Below are 21,154 nucleotides of genomic sequence, written 5' to 3' on the forward strand. Positions count from 1 at the left end.
TAGGGTTAGAGGTTAAAGGTTAGGGTTAGGGTTAGGTTTAGGAGTTAGGGGTTGGGGTTAGGGTTAGGGTTAACGTTAGGGTTAGGTTTAGGGGTTGAGGTTAGGGTTAGGTTTAAGAGTTAAGGTTAGGGGTTAAGGTTAGGGTTAGGAGTTAAGGTTAGGGTTAGGTTTAGGGGTTAAGGTTAGGGTTAGGTTTAGGAGTTAGGGGTTGAGGTTAGGGTTATGTTTAGGAGTTAGGGGTTGAGGTTAGGGTTAGGTTTAAGGGTTAGGGTTAGGTTTAAGGGTTAGGGTTAGGGGTTAGGGAAAATAGGATTTTGAAAGAGAATAAATTGTTTGCTACCCACAAGGATAGTAAACCAAAACTGTGTGTGTGTGTGTGTGTGTGTGTGTGTGTGTGTGTGTGTGTGTGTGTGTGTGTGTGTGTGTGTGTGTGTGTGTGTGTGTGTGTGTGTGTGTGTGTGTGTGTGTGTGTGTGTGTGTGTGTGTGTGTGTGTGTGTGTGTGAAATGCTTAGATAGATAATGATAACGTGACTCAGACTAAGTAATGACTACATACACTCAGACTAAGTAATGACTATATACACTCAGACTAAGTAATGACTATATACACTCAGACTAAGTAATGACTATATACACTCAGACTAAGTAATGACTATATACACTCAGACTAAGTAATGACTACATACACTCAGACTAAGTAATGACTACATACACTCAGAATAAGTAATGACTATATACACTCAGACTAAGTAATGACTTTATACACCCAGACTAAGTAATGACTATATACACTCAGACTAAGTAATGACTATATACACTCAGACTAAGTAATGACTTTATACACCCAGACTAAGTAATGACTATATACACTCAGACTAAGTAATGACTATATACACTCAGACTAAGTAATGACTATATACACTCAGACTAAGTAATGACTACATACACTCAGACTAAGTAATGACTTTATACACTCAGACTAAGTAGTGACTATATACACTCCCCCTACATATGCATATTTTGACAGTGAAGCAAAACTTTTAATGTGGCTCTATACTCCAGCATTTTGGATTTGAGATCAAATGCTTTATATGACAGTACAGAATGTCACCTTTTATTTGAGGGTATTTTCATATATATCTGTTTTACTGTTTAGAAATGAATGCACTTCATGCAACTACTGTAGATAGATCCCCATTTGAAGGAGTCATAAATATTTGTAAAAATGTAATGACTACATCAAGCTTGTGACTCTACAAACTTGTTGGATGCATTTTCAGTTTGTTTTGGTTGTGTTTCGGATTATGTTGTGCCCTGTAGAAATAAATGATAAATAATGTATTGTGTCATTTTGGAGTCACTTTTATTGTAAATAACAATAGAATATGTTTCTAAACACGTCTACATTAATGTGGATGCTACCATGATTACAGATTATCCTGAATGAATCGTGAATAATGATGAGTGAGAAAGTTACAGATGCACAAAGATCATACCCCCAAAACATACTAACCTCACACCATTACCAATAACAGTTAGCATGTATTCAGGGTATGATATTTATGCCTCTGTAACTTTCTCACTCATCATTATTCATGATTCATTCATGGTTATCCATAATTCTATTCTTATTTACAATAAAAGTGACTCCAAAATGACAAAAATTATTGACCATTCATTTCTATTGGGCACAACATAATCTGAAACACAACCAAAACAAGTTTGTAGAGTCACAAGCTTGATGTAGTCGTTACGTGCTAGGAATGTGGGACCAAATACTAAACATTTGACGACATTTTATACACTATAAATACATTTGTCCAAATACTAATGACACCTTCGAATGGGGGGGACTAGATACATAAAGTGCTTTCATTTCTAAACAGTAAATCAGATACGTATGAAAATACCCTCAAATAAAATGTGACATTCTGTACTGTCACCTCATATAAAACATTTGATCTCAAATCCAAAACGCTGGACTATAGAGCCACATTAAAAGTTTTAGCTTCGCTGTCCAAATAAATACATAGGGGAGTGTCTGCGTGCCTACTCACCCCTGGCAGCACTGAAGGTGTTGAGGTGCTCCGCGGTGAGAAGTGGAGAGGGTAGTTCTCTGATAAACCTCTTCAACAGGGCAGCAACATCGTTAGGACTGACCTCGTCCCAGCTGAACCCTCCAGAGTAGAAGTTCTGCTCCAAGTCCTGCTGCAGCTTCTGATCACAGGGAGAAACAGACAACATTGTTGAACAGTGTACAGGTATCTTTCTTTCATGACTGTATTTTGTTTGTACCCTGCACATGCAACTTATTGGATGTGCATATACTATTTTCTAATTAGAAACAAGTGATGGAAAAATATCTCACCTTGATTCTGGACTGAGAGCCTGAAACCCGCAGAATACCCTCTGAGTCTACTCCCCTCTTCTCCAGGAACCACAGCAGCTGTAGAAGAGACATAAAGATAAGAACAGCAGCAGACATGCAGGCCATCATGATCTTGGTTTTCAAGATAGATACTAGAAGTTGGTATTATGTTTAGCTTACCGCCTGCAGGATGAGAGGAGTGGTAGCAGTGGGCTTGACTTTCTGGTCATTCTCCAACAGGGTGGCCAGTGGAACCCCAAACAGGGCGCTCTCTGTGAACGAAATAGAGAGAGAGAGAGAGAGAGAGAGAGAGAGAGAGAGACAGAGACAGAGACACAGAGAGAGGAAAGGTTAGTATTGCTGTCAACTCCTGTACTCTTTTCACATCTCCCAGGGCTTGACACATGCATTTGGCTGCAGAGGCAGGAGGAGCATGCAAGGCCACACACACTGGGCTCGCAGTGTGTGTGTGTGTAAGTTGTGTTAGAGAGTTCACATACCTGGGATCTTCCTCTTGCAGGTCTTGTGCCGTTTAACGTCGAGCTCCAGCAGGTCACAGAGCGCTGTCATGTCGATCAGGGCCAGCTGACGTACCTTTTTCATGTCCTGGTTGGACAGGTCCTGGATACGAGTAACTCCCAGACGACACTGGGGGCAGATCACCCTCTGTAGGGGAGGGGGAGGGGAAGGGAGACACAGAACAAAAATAGAATCGCAACATTAAATCATTTCAATGATTTCACTGGGTTACAGTTCATATAAGGAAATCAGTCAGTTGAAATAAATAAATTAGGCCCTGATCTATGGATTTTGCATGGCTGGGCAGGGGTACTCACTAACAGGGATGTAAACAAATTTGTGCACAAAATTTGAGAGAAATAAGCTTTTTGTGCATGTAGAGTTTATATTTTTGTTCAATATAATAATAGAACAGGAATGATCTAACCTGCTGTACAGGGTCCCAGTCTGAGTTCCTAACACTGTTATCTAACCTACTGTACAGGGTCCCAGTCTAAGTTCCTAACACTGTTATCTAACCTACTGTACAGGGTCCCAGTCTGAGTTCCTAACACTGTTATCTAACCTACTGTACAGGGTCCCAGTCTGAGTTCCTAACACTGTTATCTAACCTACTGTACAGGGTCCCAGTCTGAGTTCCTAACACTGTTATCTAACCTACTGTACAGGGTCCCAGTCTGAGTTCCTAACACTGTTATCTAACCTACTGTACAGGGTCCCAGTCTGAGTTCCTAACACTGTTATCTAACCTACTGTACAGGGTCCCAGTCTGAGTTGGCGTAGGAGGAGAGTTTTTCTGTTTTAATGCCTAAGATGATGTGTTCCACGCATAGCATGTGTACCGAGTGAGAGTGAGAGAGAGAGAGAGAGAGAAGAGAGAGAGAGAGAGAGAGAGAGAGAGAGAGAGAGAGAGAGAGAGACTCTTACAGGCAGTGTGCCGTCCTCCTTCCTCTTGCAGCTGTTCTTTATCTGAGGCAGCTTAGCCTGTTTTATCAAGATGGCCGCCTGTTCGCAGTAGGCCACATCTGTGATGAAAATCTCCTCTTTAGGGGCTCCTCCATGCTTCTTCTGCTGGTGCAAGCTGACCTCTGACAAACAAAATCAGGTTGTTGTGTTAATGATAGTGTGCCTCATAGCAGTCATAATGGTTAGCATAATGTAGCTGTTTGAGGTAGTAAAACACAATTAAATGTTCGCTCATGAATGCTGAACCCAAAGGTGATCAGGCCAGTACATCACCGGGGCCAAGCTTCCTGCCATCCAGGACCTCTATACCAGGCGGTGTGAGAGGAAGGCCCTAAAAATTGTCAAAGACTCCAGCCACCCCAGTCATAGACTGTTCTCTCTACTACTGCACGGCAAGCGGTACCGGAGCACCAAGTCTAGGACCAAAAGGCTCCTTAACAGCTTCTACCCCCAAGCCATAAGACTCCTGAACATCTAATCAAATGGAAACCCTGACTATTTGCATTGACCATCCCCCCCACTCTCTGTTATTGTTGTTGCATAGCCACTTTAATAACTCTACTCTTTAATTACTTGTTATTCTTATCGCTTACTTTTTGGGGGGTATTTTCTTAAAACTGCATTGTTGGTTAAGGGCTTGTAAGTAAGCATGTTACAAGTACAATTTGATTTGATTTGATCTTTAATTAAGTTTAGTTCACCTTAGACCAGCTGGTCTGTGGAGTGAGAGTTCAGGATTCATCTGAACCAATCAGAAGAGAGGATGTACACACACACACACACACACACACACACACACACACACACACACACACACACACACACACACACACACACACACACACACACACACACACACACACACACACACACAGACTACACACACACACACACACACACACACACACACACACACACACACACAGTCAATGTATGTTATACTGTCCGGTACATATGGAATAAAGATATACAGTGAGGGAAAAAAGTATTTGATCCCCTGCTGATTTTGTACGTTTGCCCACTGACAAAGAAATGATCAATCTATAATTGTAATGGTAGGTTTATTTGAACAGTGAGAGACAGAATAACAACAAAAAAATCCAGAAAAACGCATGTCAAAAATGTTATTAATTGATTTGCATTTTAATGAGGGAAATAAGTATTTGACCCCTCTGCAAAACATGACTTAGTACTTGGTGGCAAAACCCTTGTTGGCAATCACAGAGGTCAGACGTTTCTTGTAGTTGGCCACCAGGTTTGCACACATCTCAGGAGGGATTTTGTCCCACTCCTCTTTGCAGATCTTCTCCAAGTCATTAAGGTTTAGAGGCTGACATTTGGCAACTCGAACCTTCAGCTCCCTCCACAGATTTTCTATGGGATTAAGGTCTGGAGACTGGCTAGGCCACTCCAGGACCTTAATGTGCTTCTTCTTGAGCCACTCCTTTGTTGCCTTGGCCGTGTGTTTTGGGTCATTGTCATACTGGAATACCCATCCACGACCCATTTTCAATGCCCTGGCTGAGGGAAGGAGGTTCTCACCCAAGATTTGACGGTACATGGCCCCGTCCATCGTCCCTTTGATGCGGTGAAGTTGTCCTGTCCCCTTAGCAGAAAAACACCCCCAAAGCATAATGTTTCCACCTCCATGTTGTACGGTGGGGATGGTGTTCCTGGGGTCATAGTCAGCATTCCTCCTCCTCCAAACACGGCGAGTTGAGTTGATGTCAAAGAGCTCCATTTTGGTCTCATCTGACCACAACACTTTCACCCAGTTGTCCTCTGAATCATTCAGATGTTCATTGGCAAACTTCAGACGGGCATGTGTATGTGCTTTCCTGAGCAGGGGGACCTTGCAGGCGCTGCAGGATTTCAGTCCTTCACGGCGTAGTGTGTTACCAATTGTTTTCCTGGTGACTATGGTCCCAGCTGCCTTGAGATCATTGACAAGATCCTCCCGTGTAGTTCTGGGCTGATTTCTCACCGTTATCATGATCATTGCAACTCCACGAGGTGAGATCTTGCATGGAGCCCCAGGCCGAGGGAGATTGACAGTTCTTTTGTGTTTCTTCCATTTGCGAATAATCGCACCAACTGTTGTCACCTTCTCACCAAGCTGCTTGGCGATGGTCTTGTAGCCCATTCCAGCCTTGTGTAGGTCTACAATCTTGTCCCTGACATCCTTGGAGAGCTCTTTGGTTTTGGCCATGGTGGAGAGTTTGGAATCTGATTGATTGATTGATTCTGTGGACAGGTGTCTTTTATACAGGTAACAAACTGAGATTAGGAGCGCTCCCTTTAAGAGTGTTCTCCTAATCTCAGCTCGTTACCTGTTTAAAAGACACCTGGGAGCCAGAAATCTTTCTGATTGAGAGGGGGTGAAATACTTATTTCCCTCATTAAAATGCAAATCAATTTATAACATTTTTGACATGTGTTTTTCTGGATTGTTTTGTTGTTATTCTGTCTCTCACTGTTCAAATAAACCTACCATTAAAATTATAGACTGATCATTTATTTGTCAGTGGGCAAACGTACAAAATCAGCAAGGGATCAAATACTTTTTTCCCTCACTGTAGAGATAGCTGGTACCTTGCAGTGGTGTCTTGTTGATGGTCTCCATACTGTCATCCAGTAGAGATGATTTAGGCTCTATAGGCTCAGGGTCTTGACACTCCAGTAGAGATGATTTAGGCTCTATAGGCTCAGGGTCTTGACACTCCAGTAGAGATGATTTAGGCTCCGTAGGCTCAGGGTCTTGACACTCCAGTAGAGATGATTTAGGCTCTATAGGCTCAGGGTCTTGACACTCCAGTAGAGATGATTTAGGCTCTATAGGCTCAGGGTCTTGACACTCCAGTAGAGATGATTTAGGCTCTATAGGCTCAGGGTCTTTACACTCCAGTAGAGATGATTTAGGCTCTATAGGCTCAGGGTCTTGACACTCCAGTAGAGATGATTTAGGCTCTATAGGCTCAGGGTCTTGACACTCCAGTAGAGATGATTTAGGCTCTATAGGCTCAGGGTCTTGACACTCCAGTAGAGATGATTTAGGCTCTATAGGCTCAGGGTCTTGACACTCCAGTAGAGATGATTTAGGCTCCGTAGGCTCAGGGTCTTGACACTCCAGTAGAGATGATTTAGGCTCTATAGGCTCAGGGTCTTGACACTCCAGTAGAGATGATTTAGGCTCTATAGGCTCAGGGTCTTTACACTCCAGTAGAGATGATTTAGGCTCTATAGGCTCAGGGTCTTGACACTCCAGTAGAGATGATTTAGGCTCTATAGGCTCAGGGTCTTGACACTCCAGTAGAGATGATTTAGGCTCTATAGGCTCAGGGTCTTGACACTCCGGTAGAGGTGTCTGAGTGGAGAGAAGAGAAGGAAACATGTCAACCAATCTATCACATTGATTGATAAAGCCCGTTTGAACATCCCAAAGTGCTTTTGCAGTAACAAGTCCTAGAACACAAAGAGCAAGCAAACATGTCTACCAACAGAGGTAGGACGAGCTATACTACAGTAACAGCTAGTCTCTTTAGTGTCATGTCACTTCATGGTGTCTGATGACTGAATGGAAGCACAGAGAGAATAATTGTTTTCTAGTGTTAAACAACTGATAGGATCAGAGAAACACATATTTTACTCCATCTCGGGAGCTCAGACGACAAGAATGGCCTTTACATGTGATTTCCCTTTATTCTGATAGGTCAACTGTCTTTATAGAACTCCAGCATCAGTGAGAATAGAGGAATGAATGCAGTGAAGGCTATTATTTAACCAAAGGGATTCTGGGAGATGTGCTCTGTGTGGACTAGAGTAAACCTTTCATTGGATGTGTACTTGACTCAGCTGGTGTAAAATCAGAGAACAAAAGCCTGAAAGCATACACACAATTGTGTGTATATGTATTTGTTTCAGTTCAGCTGCATAAACAGGAAATCCATCCTGTTATCACAGGAAAAATAATATCTATGGACAGATTGCACCATTAAGAAGAGTCAGTATGAAGCAATGTGGAAAGGAAAAGGAAATCCAACAGAACGCTCCTTGAGGAAGAACAGTGACAGTAAGACAGTATTAACAATGTGTCATCAGTCAGTGGGACAGTAAGACAGTATTAACAATGTGTCATCAGTCAGTGGGACAGTAAGACAGTATTAACAATGTGTCATCAGTCAGTGGGACAGTAAGACAGTATTAACAATGTGTCATCAGTCAGTGGGACAGTAAGACAGTTTTAACAATGTGTCATCAGTCAGTGGGACAGTAAGACAGTTTTAACAATGTGTCATCAGTCAGTGGGACAGTAAGACAGTATTAACAATGTGTCATCAGTCAGTGGGACAGTAAGACAGTATTAACATCGTGACAGCAGTCAGTGGGACAGTAAGACAGTATTAACAATGTGACAGCAGTCAGTGGGACAGTAAGACAGTATTAACAATGTGTCATCAGTCAGTGGGACAGTAAGACAGTATTAACATCGTATCAGCAGTCAGTGGGACAGTAAGACAGTATTAACATCGTATCAGCAGTCAGTGGGACAGTAATAAACAATGTGTAAGTGGTCAGTCTGACCTGAGCAATAGAGTATTGTGATGAGCTGAAGACGTCCCTGACGTCACGTGGCTGGGGTTTGCTCCTCTTCCTCAGGGACAGTGTGTAGGAGTCCAGTCTCCTCTGGACGGCAGCGGCCTGCGTACGGGTCAGAGTGGACAGCAGTATGGCCTGGTCAACATCCTGGTCCTCACTGTCTGTGTCTCTGTCCCTGTCTCTGTCTGGTCTCTGCTGCTGGTGCCTGATCAGAGTGGAGAGACCGGCATCCTGCAGCCACCGTTCTTCCTGCTCCCCCTCTGGAACAACAATACAATACATCTATTCAATAAACCCTTATTAGTCATTACAGCTTCATCACAGAGCCTATACAGAGATCTCCCCAGGATATTTTACCAAGGTGGGGCTGATGCGTCATTCTAAGGGGAGGGATGGGAGATTTAACACCTTCAAGAATAACCAATAAACTAGCAGACACAGTGATTCAATTAATACATTTAAATGAATGCATATTTAAATATTTTCTCACCGTATTTTTCCTATGGTCATCAGAACATGGACCATAGTTATGAGGGCCAGACAAGAGCAATTCCTGTAATTCACTGTGTGTGTGTGTGTGTGTGTGTGTGTGTGTGTGTGTGTGTGTGTGTGTGTGTGTGTGTGTGTGTGTGTGTGTGTGTGTGTGTGTGTGTGTGTGTGTGTGTGTAAAATATATATACTGTATATACAGTACCAGTCAAAAGTTTGGACACACCTACTCATTCAAGGGTTTTCATTTATTTGATTTGTTTGACACTTTTTGTTGGTTATTACATGATTCCATATGTGTTATTTCATAGTTTTGATGTCTTCACTATTATTCTACAATGTAGAAAATAGTAAAAAGAAAATAAAAACCCTTGAATGAGTAGGTGTGTCCAAACTTTTGAATGGTACTGTATATTTTATTTGTTTTACATTTTGGAGCAGCTCAGTCTACAAGGTGGGGCAGTGCAGCTCAGTCTACAAAGTGGGGCAGTGCAGTTAAGTCTACAAGGTGGGGCAGTGCAGCTCAGTCTACAAGGTGGGGCAGTGCAGCTTAGTCTACAAGGTGGGGCAGTGCAGCTCAGTCTACAAGGTGGGGCAGTGCAGCTCAGTCTACAAGGTGGGGCAGTGCAGCTCAGTCTACAAGGTGGGGCAGTGCAGCTCAGTCTACAAAGTGGGGCAGTACAGTTAAGTCTACAAGGTGGGGCAGTGCAGCTCAGTCTACAAGGTGGGGCAGTGCAGCTTAGTCTACAAGGTGGGGCAGTGCAGCTCAGTCTACAAGGTGGGGCAGTGCAGCTCAGTCTACAAGGTGGGGCAGTGCAGTTAAGTCTACAAGGTGGGGCAGTGCAGCTCAGTCTACAAGGTGGGGCAGTGCAGTTAAGTCTACAAGGTGGGGCAGTGCAGCTCAGTCTACAAGGTGGGGCAGTGCAGCTTAGTCTACAAGGTGGGGCAGTGCAGCTCAGTCTACAAGGTGGGGCAGTGCAGCTCAGTCTACAAAGTGGGGCAGTGCAGCTCAGTCTACAAGGTGGGGCAGTGCAGCTCAGTCTACAAGGTGGGGCAGTGCAGCTCAGTCTACAAGGTGGGGCAGTGCAGCTTAGTCTACAAGGTGGGGCAGTGCAGCTCAGTCTACAAGGTGGGGCAGTGCAGCTCAGTCTACAAAGTGGGGCAGTGCAGCTCAGTCTACAAGGTGGGGCAGTGCAGCTCAGTCTACAAGGTGGGGCAGTGCAGTTAAGTCTACAAGGTGGGGCAGTGCAGCTCAGTCTACAAGGTGGGGCAGTGCAGCTCAGTCTACAAGGTGGGGCAGTGCAGCTCAGTCTACAAAGTGGGGCAGTGCAGCTCAGTCTACAAGGTGGGGCAGTGCAGCTCAGTCTACAAGGTGGGGCAGTGCAGCTCAGTCTACAAGGTGGGGCAGTGCAGCTCAGTCTACAAAGTGGGGCAGTGCAGTTAAGTCTACAAGGTGGGGCAGTGCAGCTCAGTCTACAAGGTGGGGCAGTGCAGCTTAGTCTACAAGGTGGGGCAGTGCAGCTCAGTCTACAAGGTGGGGCAGTGCAGCTCAGTCTATAAGGTGGGGCACTGCAGCTCAGTCTACAAAGTGGGGCAGTGCAGTTAAGTCTACAAGGTGGGGCAGTGCAGCTCAGTCTACAAGGTGGGGCAGTGCAGCTTAGTCTACAAGGTGGGGCAGTGCAGCTCAGTCTACAAGGTGGGGCAGTGCAGCTCAGTCTACAAAGTGGGGCAGTGCAGCTCAGTCTACAAGGTTGGGCAGTGCAGCTCAGTCTACAAGGTGGGGCAGTGCAGTTAAGTCTACAAGGTGGGGCAGTGCAGCTCAGTCTACAAGGTGGGGCAGTGCAGCTCAGTCTACAAGGTGGGGCAGTGCAGCTCAGTCTACGGGGTGGAAGTGCAGCTCAGTCTACAAGGTGGGGCAGTGCAGCTCAGTCTACAAGGTGGGGCAGTGCAGCTCAGTCTACAAGGTGGGGCAGTGCAGCTCAGTCTACAAAGTGGGGCAGTGCAGTTAAGTCTACAAGGTGGGGCAGTGCAGCTCAGTCTACAAGGTGGGGCAGTGCAGCTCAGTCTACAAAGTGGGGCAGTGCAGCTCAGTCTACAAAGTGGGGCAGTGCAGCTCAGTCTACAAGGTGGGGCAGTGCAGTTAAGTCTACAAGGTGGGGCAGTGCAGCTCAGTCTACAAGGTGGGGCAGTGCAGCTCAGTCTACAAAGTGGGGCAGTGCAGCTCAGTCTACAAGGTGGGGCAGTGCAGCTCAGTCTACAAAGTGGGGCAGTGCAGTTAAGTCTACAAGGTGGGGCAGTGCAGCTCAGTCTACAAGGTGGGGCAGTGCAGCTTAGTCTACAAGGTGGGGCAGTGCAGCTCAGTCTACAAGGTGGGGCAGTGCAGCTCAGTCTACAAAGTGGGGCAGTGCAGCTCAGTCTACAAGGTGGGGCAGTGCAGCTCAGTCTACAAGGTGGGGCAGTGCAGTTAAGTCTACAAGGTGGGGCAGTGCAGCTCAGTCTACAAAGTGGGGCAGTGCAGTTAAGTCTACAAGGTGGGGCAGTGCAGCTCAGTCTACAAAGTGGGGCAGTGCAGCTTAGTCTACAAGGTGGGGCAGTGCAGCTCAGTCTACAAGGTGGGGCAGTGCAGCTCAGTCTACAAGGTTGGGCAGTGCAGCTCAGTCTACAAAGTGGGGCAGTGCAGCTCAGTCTACAAGGTGGGGCAGTGCAGCTCAGTCTACAAGGTGGGGCAGTGCAGTTAAGTCTACAAGGTGGGGCAGTGCAGCTCAGTCTACAAGGTGGGGCAGTGCAGCTCAGTCTACAAGGTGGGGCAGTGCAGCTCAGTCTACAAAGTGGGGCAGTGCAGCTCAGTCTACAAGGTGGGGCAGTGCAGCTCAGTCTACAAGGTGGGGCAGTGCAGCTCAGTCTACAAGGTGGGGCAGTGCAGCTCAGTCTACAAGATGGGGCAGTGCAGCTCAGTCTACAAGGTGGGGCAGTGCAGCACTTACATTATTTGGGGAGAACCCTGCTTTACATACTGCGTACTTGTGCGTGTGCGTGTGTGTGTGTGTATGTGTGTGTGTGTGTATGTGTGTGTGTGTGTGTGTGTGTGTGTGTGTGTGCGTGTGCGTGCGTGCGTGCGTGCGTGCATGCGTGTGTGTGTGTGTGTGTGTGTGTGTGTGTGTGCGTGTGTACTTTTGTACATGCATGTGACTGTTCACATTATACTATTACCTGTAATTCCATGCATGTGACTGTTCACATTATACTATTACCTGTAGTTCCATGCATGTGACTGTTCACATTATACTATTACCTGTAGTTCCATGCATGTGACTGTTCACATTATACTATTACCTGTAGTTCCATGCATGTGACTGTTCACATTATACTATTACCTGTAGTTCCATGCATGTGACTGTTCACATTATACTATTACCTGTAGTTCCATGCATGTGACTGTTCACATTATACTATTACCTGTAGTTCCATGCATGTGACTGTTCACATTATACTATTACCTGTAGTTCCATGCATGTGACTGTTCACATTATACTATTACCTGTAGTTCCATGCATTGCATATGTACCATCTGTGTAACGACTAAGACTGGATCTTACAGAGGGAAAGTACATTGTAACATTGCGGTTCTATACAGCACACACACACACACACACACACACACACACACACACACACACACACACACACACACACACACACACACACACACACACACACACACACACACACATGGTTCAACGCAACACAACTCGCCAAAAAATAACAGGCAACCCAATAACAACCAATTCTCACTGTTTACATTAAGACAATAGACTCATGCAGGTAATCGACTGACTTACACACAACTCCTCTGTCTCTGTTCTTACCTTCAGAGTGTCTGGAGTCTCGTCTGGCACTGTCAGTGTCAAGGTCAGTGTATCCACTTCCCTGGCTACGTATCGTCTCCACCTCGCTCCAGAAGGAATCCAGACACAGTTTGTCAGGGTGCTGTTGTTGTTCCTGGTGGGATGCTATACAATGTTCAGCTGCAGCTTGGTCCTGGTATCTTGGCCTGGCCCAGGGCTCACCGTTCATCTCGGAGGGACTGGGGCTCCTGACAACCAGATAGACAGGAGGAAACAACAAAACATCCAAGATAAACGGAGACGGGAGAATAATAGAGAGACGAGGGATCCAGATTCCACAGAGATGGAGAGACAAAAGCTGGAGGAGGGATGCAGGAAGGGAGGGAGGGAAGGAGGCAGGGCCTGAGGGAGGAGAGGGAGAGCGTGGACTGGATGGACACAAAGACTCCGGTTTCCATTGTTCTCAATAATACTGGCCCGGGGGCGTGATAATGTGTGTGGCCAGTAGATGTCACTGTGGCGCTGTTTCCACCCAATTTTCTCCAGGCTTTAAAAAAAAAATCTAAATGAGATTAAAATAATCCATTGATTGTGGTTGCATAATATTTAACACACTGATGACATAATTAACGCCTTGACAAGTTCCATAGAAAATGTTATAACCTAATCTCCTAATAACCTAAGGATTCAGTATCTCAGTATCTCTACTTGCACATTCATCTTCTACACATCTATCATTCCAGTATCTCTACTTGCACATTCATCTTCTGCACATCTACCATTCCAGTGTTTGATTGCTATATTGTAATTACTTCGCCACTACGGCCTATTTATTGCCTTACCTCCCTTTTCCTACCTCATTTGCACTCACTGTATATATACTTTTTCTATTGTGTTATTGACTGAATGTTTGTTTTTACTCCATGTGTAACTCTGTGTTGTTGTATGTGTCGAACTGCTTTGCTTTATCTTGGCCAGGTCGCAGTTGTAAATGAGAACTTGTTCTCAACTAGCCTACCTGGTTAAATAAAGGTGAAATAAAAGAAATAAAAACTTCAGAGTTACATCCCTTGACTAATAATTGTGCCAGTGGTTCCAGTCTGCTGTTCATGTGTAGAGCGTACAGACAGGTCGTTTTGATTCTCCATTAACAGAGAACAGACACAAGGCCTGAGGCGACACAATGACTTCACTGTCATTAAGAGGGTGGACGGTGAAGTCAGTTCTTGACTGGTTCACAGGATCAGAATGTGTTTTCCAGTTCTGTCAAACTTTCTCTCCTAGTCAGCAAAGAAGTATCTGTTAGATTCCTATGTCTATAGGCCTCTCTGACAGTGTGTCACATTCTTACGGGGATTAGGCTTATGACTTGAACGATGTTGATGGGTGTCAGAGTCATTTTTCAGACGATGAAATGACAGTCTGAGGTGCCTTAATATCCATGTTCTGTTAGTTTTGACTTGGGTCCTTATACCAAAACAGCTAGTGCTGTTTCCTCTCACAATGTCTCTTTGTGATTTCCTTTCACAGTTTGTACTGTAGTTTCCTGTAGTTTTGTTTCACCGTTTCTACTGTAGCTTCCTGTAGTTTAGCTTCAGTTTGAACTAGTTTCCTGTAGTTTTGTTTCACCGTTTCTACTGTAGCTTCCTGTAGTTTAGCTTCAGTTTGAACTAGTTTCCTGTAGTTTTGTTTCACCGTTTCTACTGTAGCTTCCTGTAGTTTAGCTTCAGTTTGAACTAGTTTCCTGTAGTTTTGTTTCACAGTTTGTACTGTAGCTTCCTGTAGTTTTGTTTCACAGTTTGTACTGTAGTTTCCTGTAGTTTAGTTTGCAATCAGTTATAGTGAGGTGGAAATGTTCTTACTTCTCCTCTTGATAGCCTAGTCAATGAGGACCATTGATAAAATCATCTACTCAGCCCTTTGACATGCTAAACGGGTCCAGCCGAGGCCTATACAGGGCAGGGTGACTGACCGGTATTGCCCATTTCTGTAACCTGTTTAAAAAGCTCCTTAAAACAATGTGGAAATAAACAGATAATCCCTTTATATCAGAACAGGCTCACAGATCGACAACAGTCAAAACAACTGTAATAAATAAAACAAATAAAACAATAAAACAACTGTTATAGAACACATAAAACAACTGTTATAGAACACATAAAACAACTGTTATAGAACACATAAAACAACTGTTATAGAACACATAAAACAACTGTTATAGAACACATAAAACAACTGTTATAGAACACATAAAACAACTGTTATAGAACACATAAAACAACTGTTATAGAACACATAAAACAACTGTTATAGAACACAAACAGAACATATAATATCAAAACAAATGTGTTGTAGTTTATGGTATTTAATGGTCACATAACCTTCCAGATAAAATCATAAGAACAGAATCAAGCCTCATAAATCACACAACATCTGCAGCACTGACACGTATGCCCCACAGAACTCCTACAGACAAAATAGGCTCAGCAATATACATACCCTGCTTCCACAGTCAGTCAGTCAACCATAAGGAAACTACTGCTGATGAATTTTAACCTGTATTGATAGTGAGACAGTACTGTGCCATGGAGTGGGGAATACAGTATGTATAAGGGTTGCATAACTCAAGAATTCACACAAATCTCTCATGATTTACTCTAGTCTGAGTGAAGCCTGTGATCTCACGTTAAGAGCCCGAAGTCAGTAGTCAGCAGATCCAGAATCATACAGTCCAGTCCACTGGACCTACATACCTGTCGGTAAGGTGGGAGGTTGATTTGGATCCCAGCCTACTGAAGGAGCTGTGGGTGGTTCGGAGCTTCAGCCTCTTCAGCCGCGTGTGGGGTAGAAAATGGCTGGTGGTGCTGGAGATAGGAGCGAGCCTGCACACTACCTCCTCTCTGTTTCCCATTCTCAATCAGTGCTTCAGGGCTTTTACGAGTCCTTAAGTATCTCTCTTTTGTTTTCCACTCTCTCTAGTCAAAAATAAGATTCCAGTGCTCAAGGGCTTTTAACGGCAGAGTGCACGTTGTGTACATGCACGTAAGGTGACGGATGAAGGAATGCTGTGTATATGTAAGGTGACGGATGAAGGAATGCTGTGTGTGTGAGGGTGGCTAGTCATCAACACCTACTTGTCCCCTCCCTCTGAGGACACACCCTGTAATCCTGGTCTCTGATTAAATCCTAGATCTGTCCTCCACAACCCACCTGACTGGAGTGGATTAGCAACACTAATACACATTAGTGTATTTCACATTTATTTACTTATGGGTGGTCCCTGGACTCGAAGCCTCTATTCTGCCACTGCAAGAGCTCAGAAGACTACATATACTGGCATGGCATGGGTCCTCAGATCTTCAAAAGGTTTTACAGCTGCACCATCGAGAGCATCCTGACGGGTTGCATCATTGCCTGGTATGGCAACTGCTCGGCCTCCAACTGCAAGGCACTACAGAGTGTAATGCGTACGGTCCAGTACATCACCGGGCCAAGCTTCCTGCCATCCAGGACCTCTATACCAGGCGGTGTCAGATGAAGGCCCTAAAAATTGTCAAAGACTCCAGCCACCCTAATCATAGACTGTTCTCTCTGCCACGCTGCTGCTACTCTCTGTTATTATCTATGCATAGCCACTTTAATAACTCTACCTACATGTACATAATTACCTCAATTACCTCGACACCGGTGCCCCCCGCACATTGACACATTGACTCTGTACCGGTACCCCCTGTATATAACCTCCACATTGACTCTGTACCAGTACCCCCTGTATATAGCCTCCACATTGACTCTGTACCGGTACCCCCCCTGTATATAACCTCCACATTGACTCTGTACCAGTACCCCCTGTATATAACCTCCACATTGACTCTGTACCAGTACCCCCTGTATATAGCCTCCACATTGACTCTGTACCGGTACCCCCTGTATATAGCCTCCACATTGACTCTGTACCGGTACCACCTGTATATAGCCTCCACATTGACTCTGTACCGGTACCCCCTGTATATAACCTCCACATTGACTCTGTACCGGTACCCCCTGTATATAGCCTCCACATTGACTCTGTACCGGTACCCCCTGTATATAGCCTCCACATTGACTCTGTACTGGTACCACCTGTATATAGCCTCCACATTGACTCTGTACCAATACCCCCTGTATATAGCCTCCACATTGACTCTGTACTGGTACCCCCTGTATATAGTCTCCACATTGACTCTGTACCGGTACCTCCTGTATATAGCCTCCACATTGACTCTGTACCGTAACACCCTGTATATAGCCTCCACATTGACTCTGTACCGGTACCCCCCTGTATATAGCCCCGCTATTGTTATTATTCTTATCTCTTTAGGTATTTTCTTAAAACTGCATTGTTGGTTAAAGGCTTGTAAGTAAGCATTGTCTACACATGTTGTATTTGGCGCATGTGACAAATAAAAATGAATTTGATTTGATTTACTGTGTATTCACAGGTGGTGTGATCAAAACACACCTTACGTGTTTGTTTTTCACAGCAAAAGACAATCTCAATCAGCTCAATCCCATAAATCAAAGTGAGGAAGATAGATGTAGGGAAGGTAAATACCTGGTTATTATTACTCTCCATACCTGTGTGAGGTGACAGGGTTGAGGAAACCAGGGGAACAGGCTTGTTAGCATTACCTGCCAGTGACCCCCCCACCCCCCCCATCTCGTAAACTCTCCTTCTTTCACTCTCTCTGCTCCCCCACCACTAAGTTAACAGGTGATTAGGCAAACCAAAACAGACAGGCTGAAAGGTCAAAGGGTAATATTATCATGTTGTTTTGAGACTTTATCAACAACAGACCAAGTTAAATAAAACATCTCCTTATTGTATGTCAAATATAGTCTCTACAGTAAATTCAATATTGTTATTAGATAATGCTGACAACAGAATCATTATTTCAGGCTAATATGCTTCATCAAAATGAAATGATTTGTCAAATGTTCCCTAATACATTTGAGATGCGTACAAGCCCTTTCTCAACAATGCAGAGTTAAAAAGTAAGACAAGTTGCTAATAAACATAGAAAATAGGAAGACAGTAGATAACAATAGCAAGGCTATATAGTCCATGTGCAGGTATAGGTAGTTGAGGTAATTATGTACATATAGGTAGGGATAAAAGTGATTAGGCAATAATCAGGATAGATAATAAACAGAGTAGCAGCAGCGTACGTGGAGAGTGTGAACGTGTGAATGTGTGTGTGTGTGTGTGTGTGTGTGTGTGTGAGTATGTGTTAGTGTGTGTGTGTGTGTGTGTGTGTGTGTGTGTGTGTGTGTGTGTGTGTGTGTGTGTGTGTGTGTGTGTGTGTGTGTGAGAGAGAGTATGTAGTGTGTGTGTGTGTGTGTGTGTGTGTGTGTGAGAGAGTATTTAATGTGTGTGTGTGTGTGTGTGTGTGTGTGTGTGTGTGTGTGTGAGAGAGAGTATGTAGTGTGTGTGTGTGTGTGTGAGAGAGTATTTAATGTGTGTGTGTGTGTGTGTGTGTGTGTGTGTGTGTGTGTGTGTGTGTGTGTGTGTGTGTGTGTGTGTGTGTGTGTGTGTGTGTGTGTGTGTGTGAGTGAGAGTATTTAGTGTGTGTGTGTGTGTGTGTGTGTGTGTGTGTGTGTGTGTGTGTGTGTGTGTGTGTGTGTGTGTGTGTGTGTAGGTGTGTGTGTGTGTGTGTGTGTGTGTGTGTGTGTGTGTGTGTGTGTGTGTGTGTGTGTGTGTGTGTGTGTGAGAGAGAGTATGTAGTGTGTGTGTGTGTGTGTGTGTGTGTGTGTGTGTGTGTGTGTGTGTGTGTGTGTGAGAGAGTATTTAATGTGTGTGTGTGTGTGTGTGTGTGTGTGTGTGTGTGTGTGTGTGTGTGTGTGTGAGAGTATTTAGTGTGTGTGTGTGTGTGTGTGTGTGTGTGTGTGTGTGTGTGTGTGTGTGTGTGTGTGTGTGTGTGTGTGTGTGTGTGTGTGTGTGTGTGTGTGAGTATGTGTTAGTATGTGTTAGTATGTGTTAGTGTGTGTGTGTAGAGTCCAGTGAGTGTGCAGAGAGTCAGTGCAAAAAAGGATCAACACAAATAGTCCTGGTAGCCATTTGATGAACTGTTCTGCAGACTTATGGCTTGGGGTTAGAAGCTGTTCAGGAGCCTTTTGGTCACAGACTTGGCGCTCCAGTAACACTTGCAGTGCGGTAGCAGAGTGAATAGTCTATGACTTGGGTAGCTGGAGTCTTTCACAATTTTCCTGGCCTTCCTCTGACGCCGCCTGGTATAGAGGTCCTGGATGGCAGGGAGCTCAGCCACAGTGATGTACTGGATCATCCCCACCACCCTCTGTAGCGCCTTGCGGTCAGATGCCAAGCAGTTCCCATACCAAGCGGTGATGCAGCCAGTCAATTTACTCTCGATGGTGCAACTGTAGAACTGTTTGAGGATCTCAGGGCCCATGCCAAATCTTTTCATCCTCCAGATGGGGAAGAGGCGTTCTTGTGCCTTCATCACGACTGTGTGTGTGTGTGTGGGTGTATCATGTTAATTCCTCAGTGATGTGGACACCGAGGGACTTGAAGCTCTCGACCCGCTCCACTACAGCCCCGTTGATGTGAATTGAGGGCGTGTCCGGCCCTCCGTTTCCTATAGTCCTCAACCTCCTCCCTATAGGCCGTCTCATGTGCATACTCTTCGATTCAACATTTCATTTACCTTATAGGCTATTGTATGGAAGCAGGGAAGTGGTGAAGCAAGTAGCATATCACACATGCTTTAATAATCAAATCACATATTAGAGTTTCTTCAAGGTCTAAAAATAGCCTTTTATTTGACACCAGGATTTTTAAGTGGTGTAAACTAGGCTAAAAGGCACAGCAGTCAAATAGCTCAGACCAGAATGATCCTCAGATAGTCACAAGGTTGAAAACCACAGGAATATTTCTCTAGAGATTTCAATAGAAAGAGGTACAGTGAAAGTTAACAATCTGATCTGATCGGCAGGCTTCCGCGTTTCACCTCAGGATTGTGGAATGAAAACAACCCAACAAGCCTATACCTATTTTTAAACAAAGCTGTAAACGTCTGGAGCACCACCAACGCCCACAGCACATGGAGGTAACATATAATCGTTATACAGGAACTATACATACAGTAAAGGTTATGGTCTGATAACCTTGATACTAACCCTGATAATACTGCACAAGTTCATGTCAAAGCGCAGTTAGCCTATTTTACAACCCAGGATTACAAAATATCAATCAAGTCAAGTAATTAAGTCATCTACTCTTTCATCTCACGATAGACTACAGAAAGCTACAGGTCACATTCTAGAAGCTGAATTCATTTGGAATCCTCTGCTGTTGGACAGAATTCAACATTTAAGTCATACAGACCTGGGATAGAGAGACTTTCTTTCCACTGGTGATCAGATCACCACAGCACATGGAAGGAAGAAGGAAGGGGATTGAAGCTCAGTAAAGGAAAGTGCTGATGTGTCTGCTCTGACTGGTTGTGAGTTCACAACATATTATCAATCAATCCTCCAAAAATGTGTCTTACTCCAAGTGCTCAATGAATTGTACTTCTGAGTAAAAACGACATAATGGTAGAAATCGTGATCCATTCATTCAGAAATTCTAAATAATTGAGGTTAGTGCCTATAAGGGCCGAGTATAAGCTTACCTGGCCTTGGGCCTGGGTGGTCCATTGGCTTTACCTGAGCCTTGCTGCCTAGCCCGAGATGCACTTCTCCATAACCGCATCCTGCCTGTCGTCTCCTCTCTCTCCCCCATGCAGCCTGCTGCTGCTTGCTAGTAGGAGAAAACAGCAGCTGCCCCGGCCTTCCCCGCTTGCTCCGCTCTGCAAGCTGCTTCCTTATAATCTCCCCAGGCAGTAAACACATTGGTCTTACTTTGTTAGTGGGACGTCACACGGTCTGTAGCATCCTGAGGCAGGAAAGGACTGGAGAAGGTCGAGGGCCTAGGGGCCTGGGTAAAGTAGGGGTTGGGGGGCATGGGGAAGTAGGCCTGGCGTGGGGGGTGGAAGCATGGGGGAAGTAGGCCTGGCGTGGGGGGGGTGGGGGGTGGAAGCATGGGGGAAGTAGGCCTGGGGCTGGGGGCCTGAGGGGCTGTGGGAAGTAGGCCTGGGGGGCTGGGGGAAGTAGGCCTGGGGGGCTGGGGGAAGTAGGACTGGGGGGCTGGGGGAAGTAGGACTGTGGGACTGGGGGAGGTAGACCTGGGGATCTGGGGGGAGTAGGACTGGGGGAGGTAGACCTGGGGATCTGGGGGGAGTAGGACTGGGGGAAGTAGGCCTGGGGCTGGGGGGCTGGGGGAAGTAGATCTGGGGGAAGTAGGTCTGGGGGACTGGTCGAAGTAGGTCT

At 45.1% G+C, this 21,154-nt stretch overlaps 1 protein-coding gene across 3 annotated transcripts in view; it reads right to left on the minus strand.

The window, feature by feature from the left end:
* LOC106566115 (rho GTPase-activating protein 40) overlaps positions 1 to 20,637 on the minus strand; it is a 65,442-nt gene extending 44,805 nt beyond the window's left edge. Inside the window, exons 1-10 of one of the 3 annotated variants that reach the window (XM_045691908.1) lie at positions 20,458 to 20,637; positions 20,169 to 20,193; positions 12,806 to 13,032; positions 8,436 to 8,710; positions 6,447 to 7,218; positions 3,816 to 3,976; positions 2,870 to 3,035; positions 2,550 to 2,641; positions 2,370 to 2,447; positions 2,059 to 2,218 (exon numbers count right to left, since the gene is read on the minus strand). In XM_045691908.1, coding sequence (XP_045547864.1) covers positions 2,059 to 2,218; positions 2,370 to 2,447; positions 2,550 to 2,641; positions 2,870 to 3,035; positions 3,816 to 3,976; positions 6,447 to 7,218; positions 8,436 to 8,710; positions 12,806 to 13,032; positions 20,169 to 20,193; positions 20,458 to 20,482 — 1,981 coding nt within the window. In that variant the 5' untranslated portion in view covers positions 20,483 to 20,637. Of the gene's footprint in view, positions 1 to 2,058; positions 2,219 to 2,369; positions 2,448 to 2,549; positions 2,642 to 2,869; positions 3,036 to 3,815; positions 3,977 to 6,446; positions 7,219 to 8,435; positions 8,711 to 12,805; positions 13,033 to 15,537; positions 16,140 to 20,168; positions 20,194 to 20,457 lie in introns of those variants that run through there. The other 2 variants (XM_045691906.1, XM_045691905.1) reach the window with 2 other exon arrangements.
* Positions 20,638 to 21,154: the final 517 nt, after the last annotated feature.

This window comes from Salmo salar, chromosome ssa12, assembly GCF_905237065.1.
Source record: "Salmo salar chromosome ssa12, Ssal_v3.1, whole genome shotgun sequence".
NCBI lineage: Eukaryota > Metazoa > Chordata > Actinopteri > Salmoniformes > Salmonidae > Salmo > Salmo salar.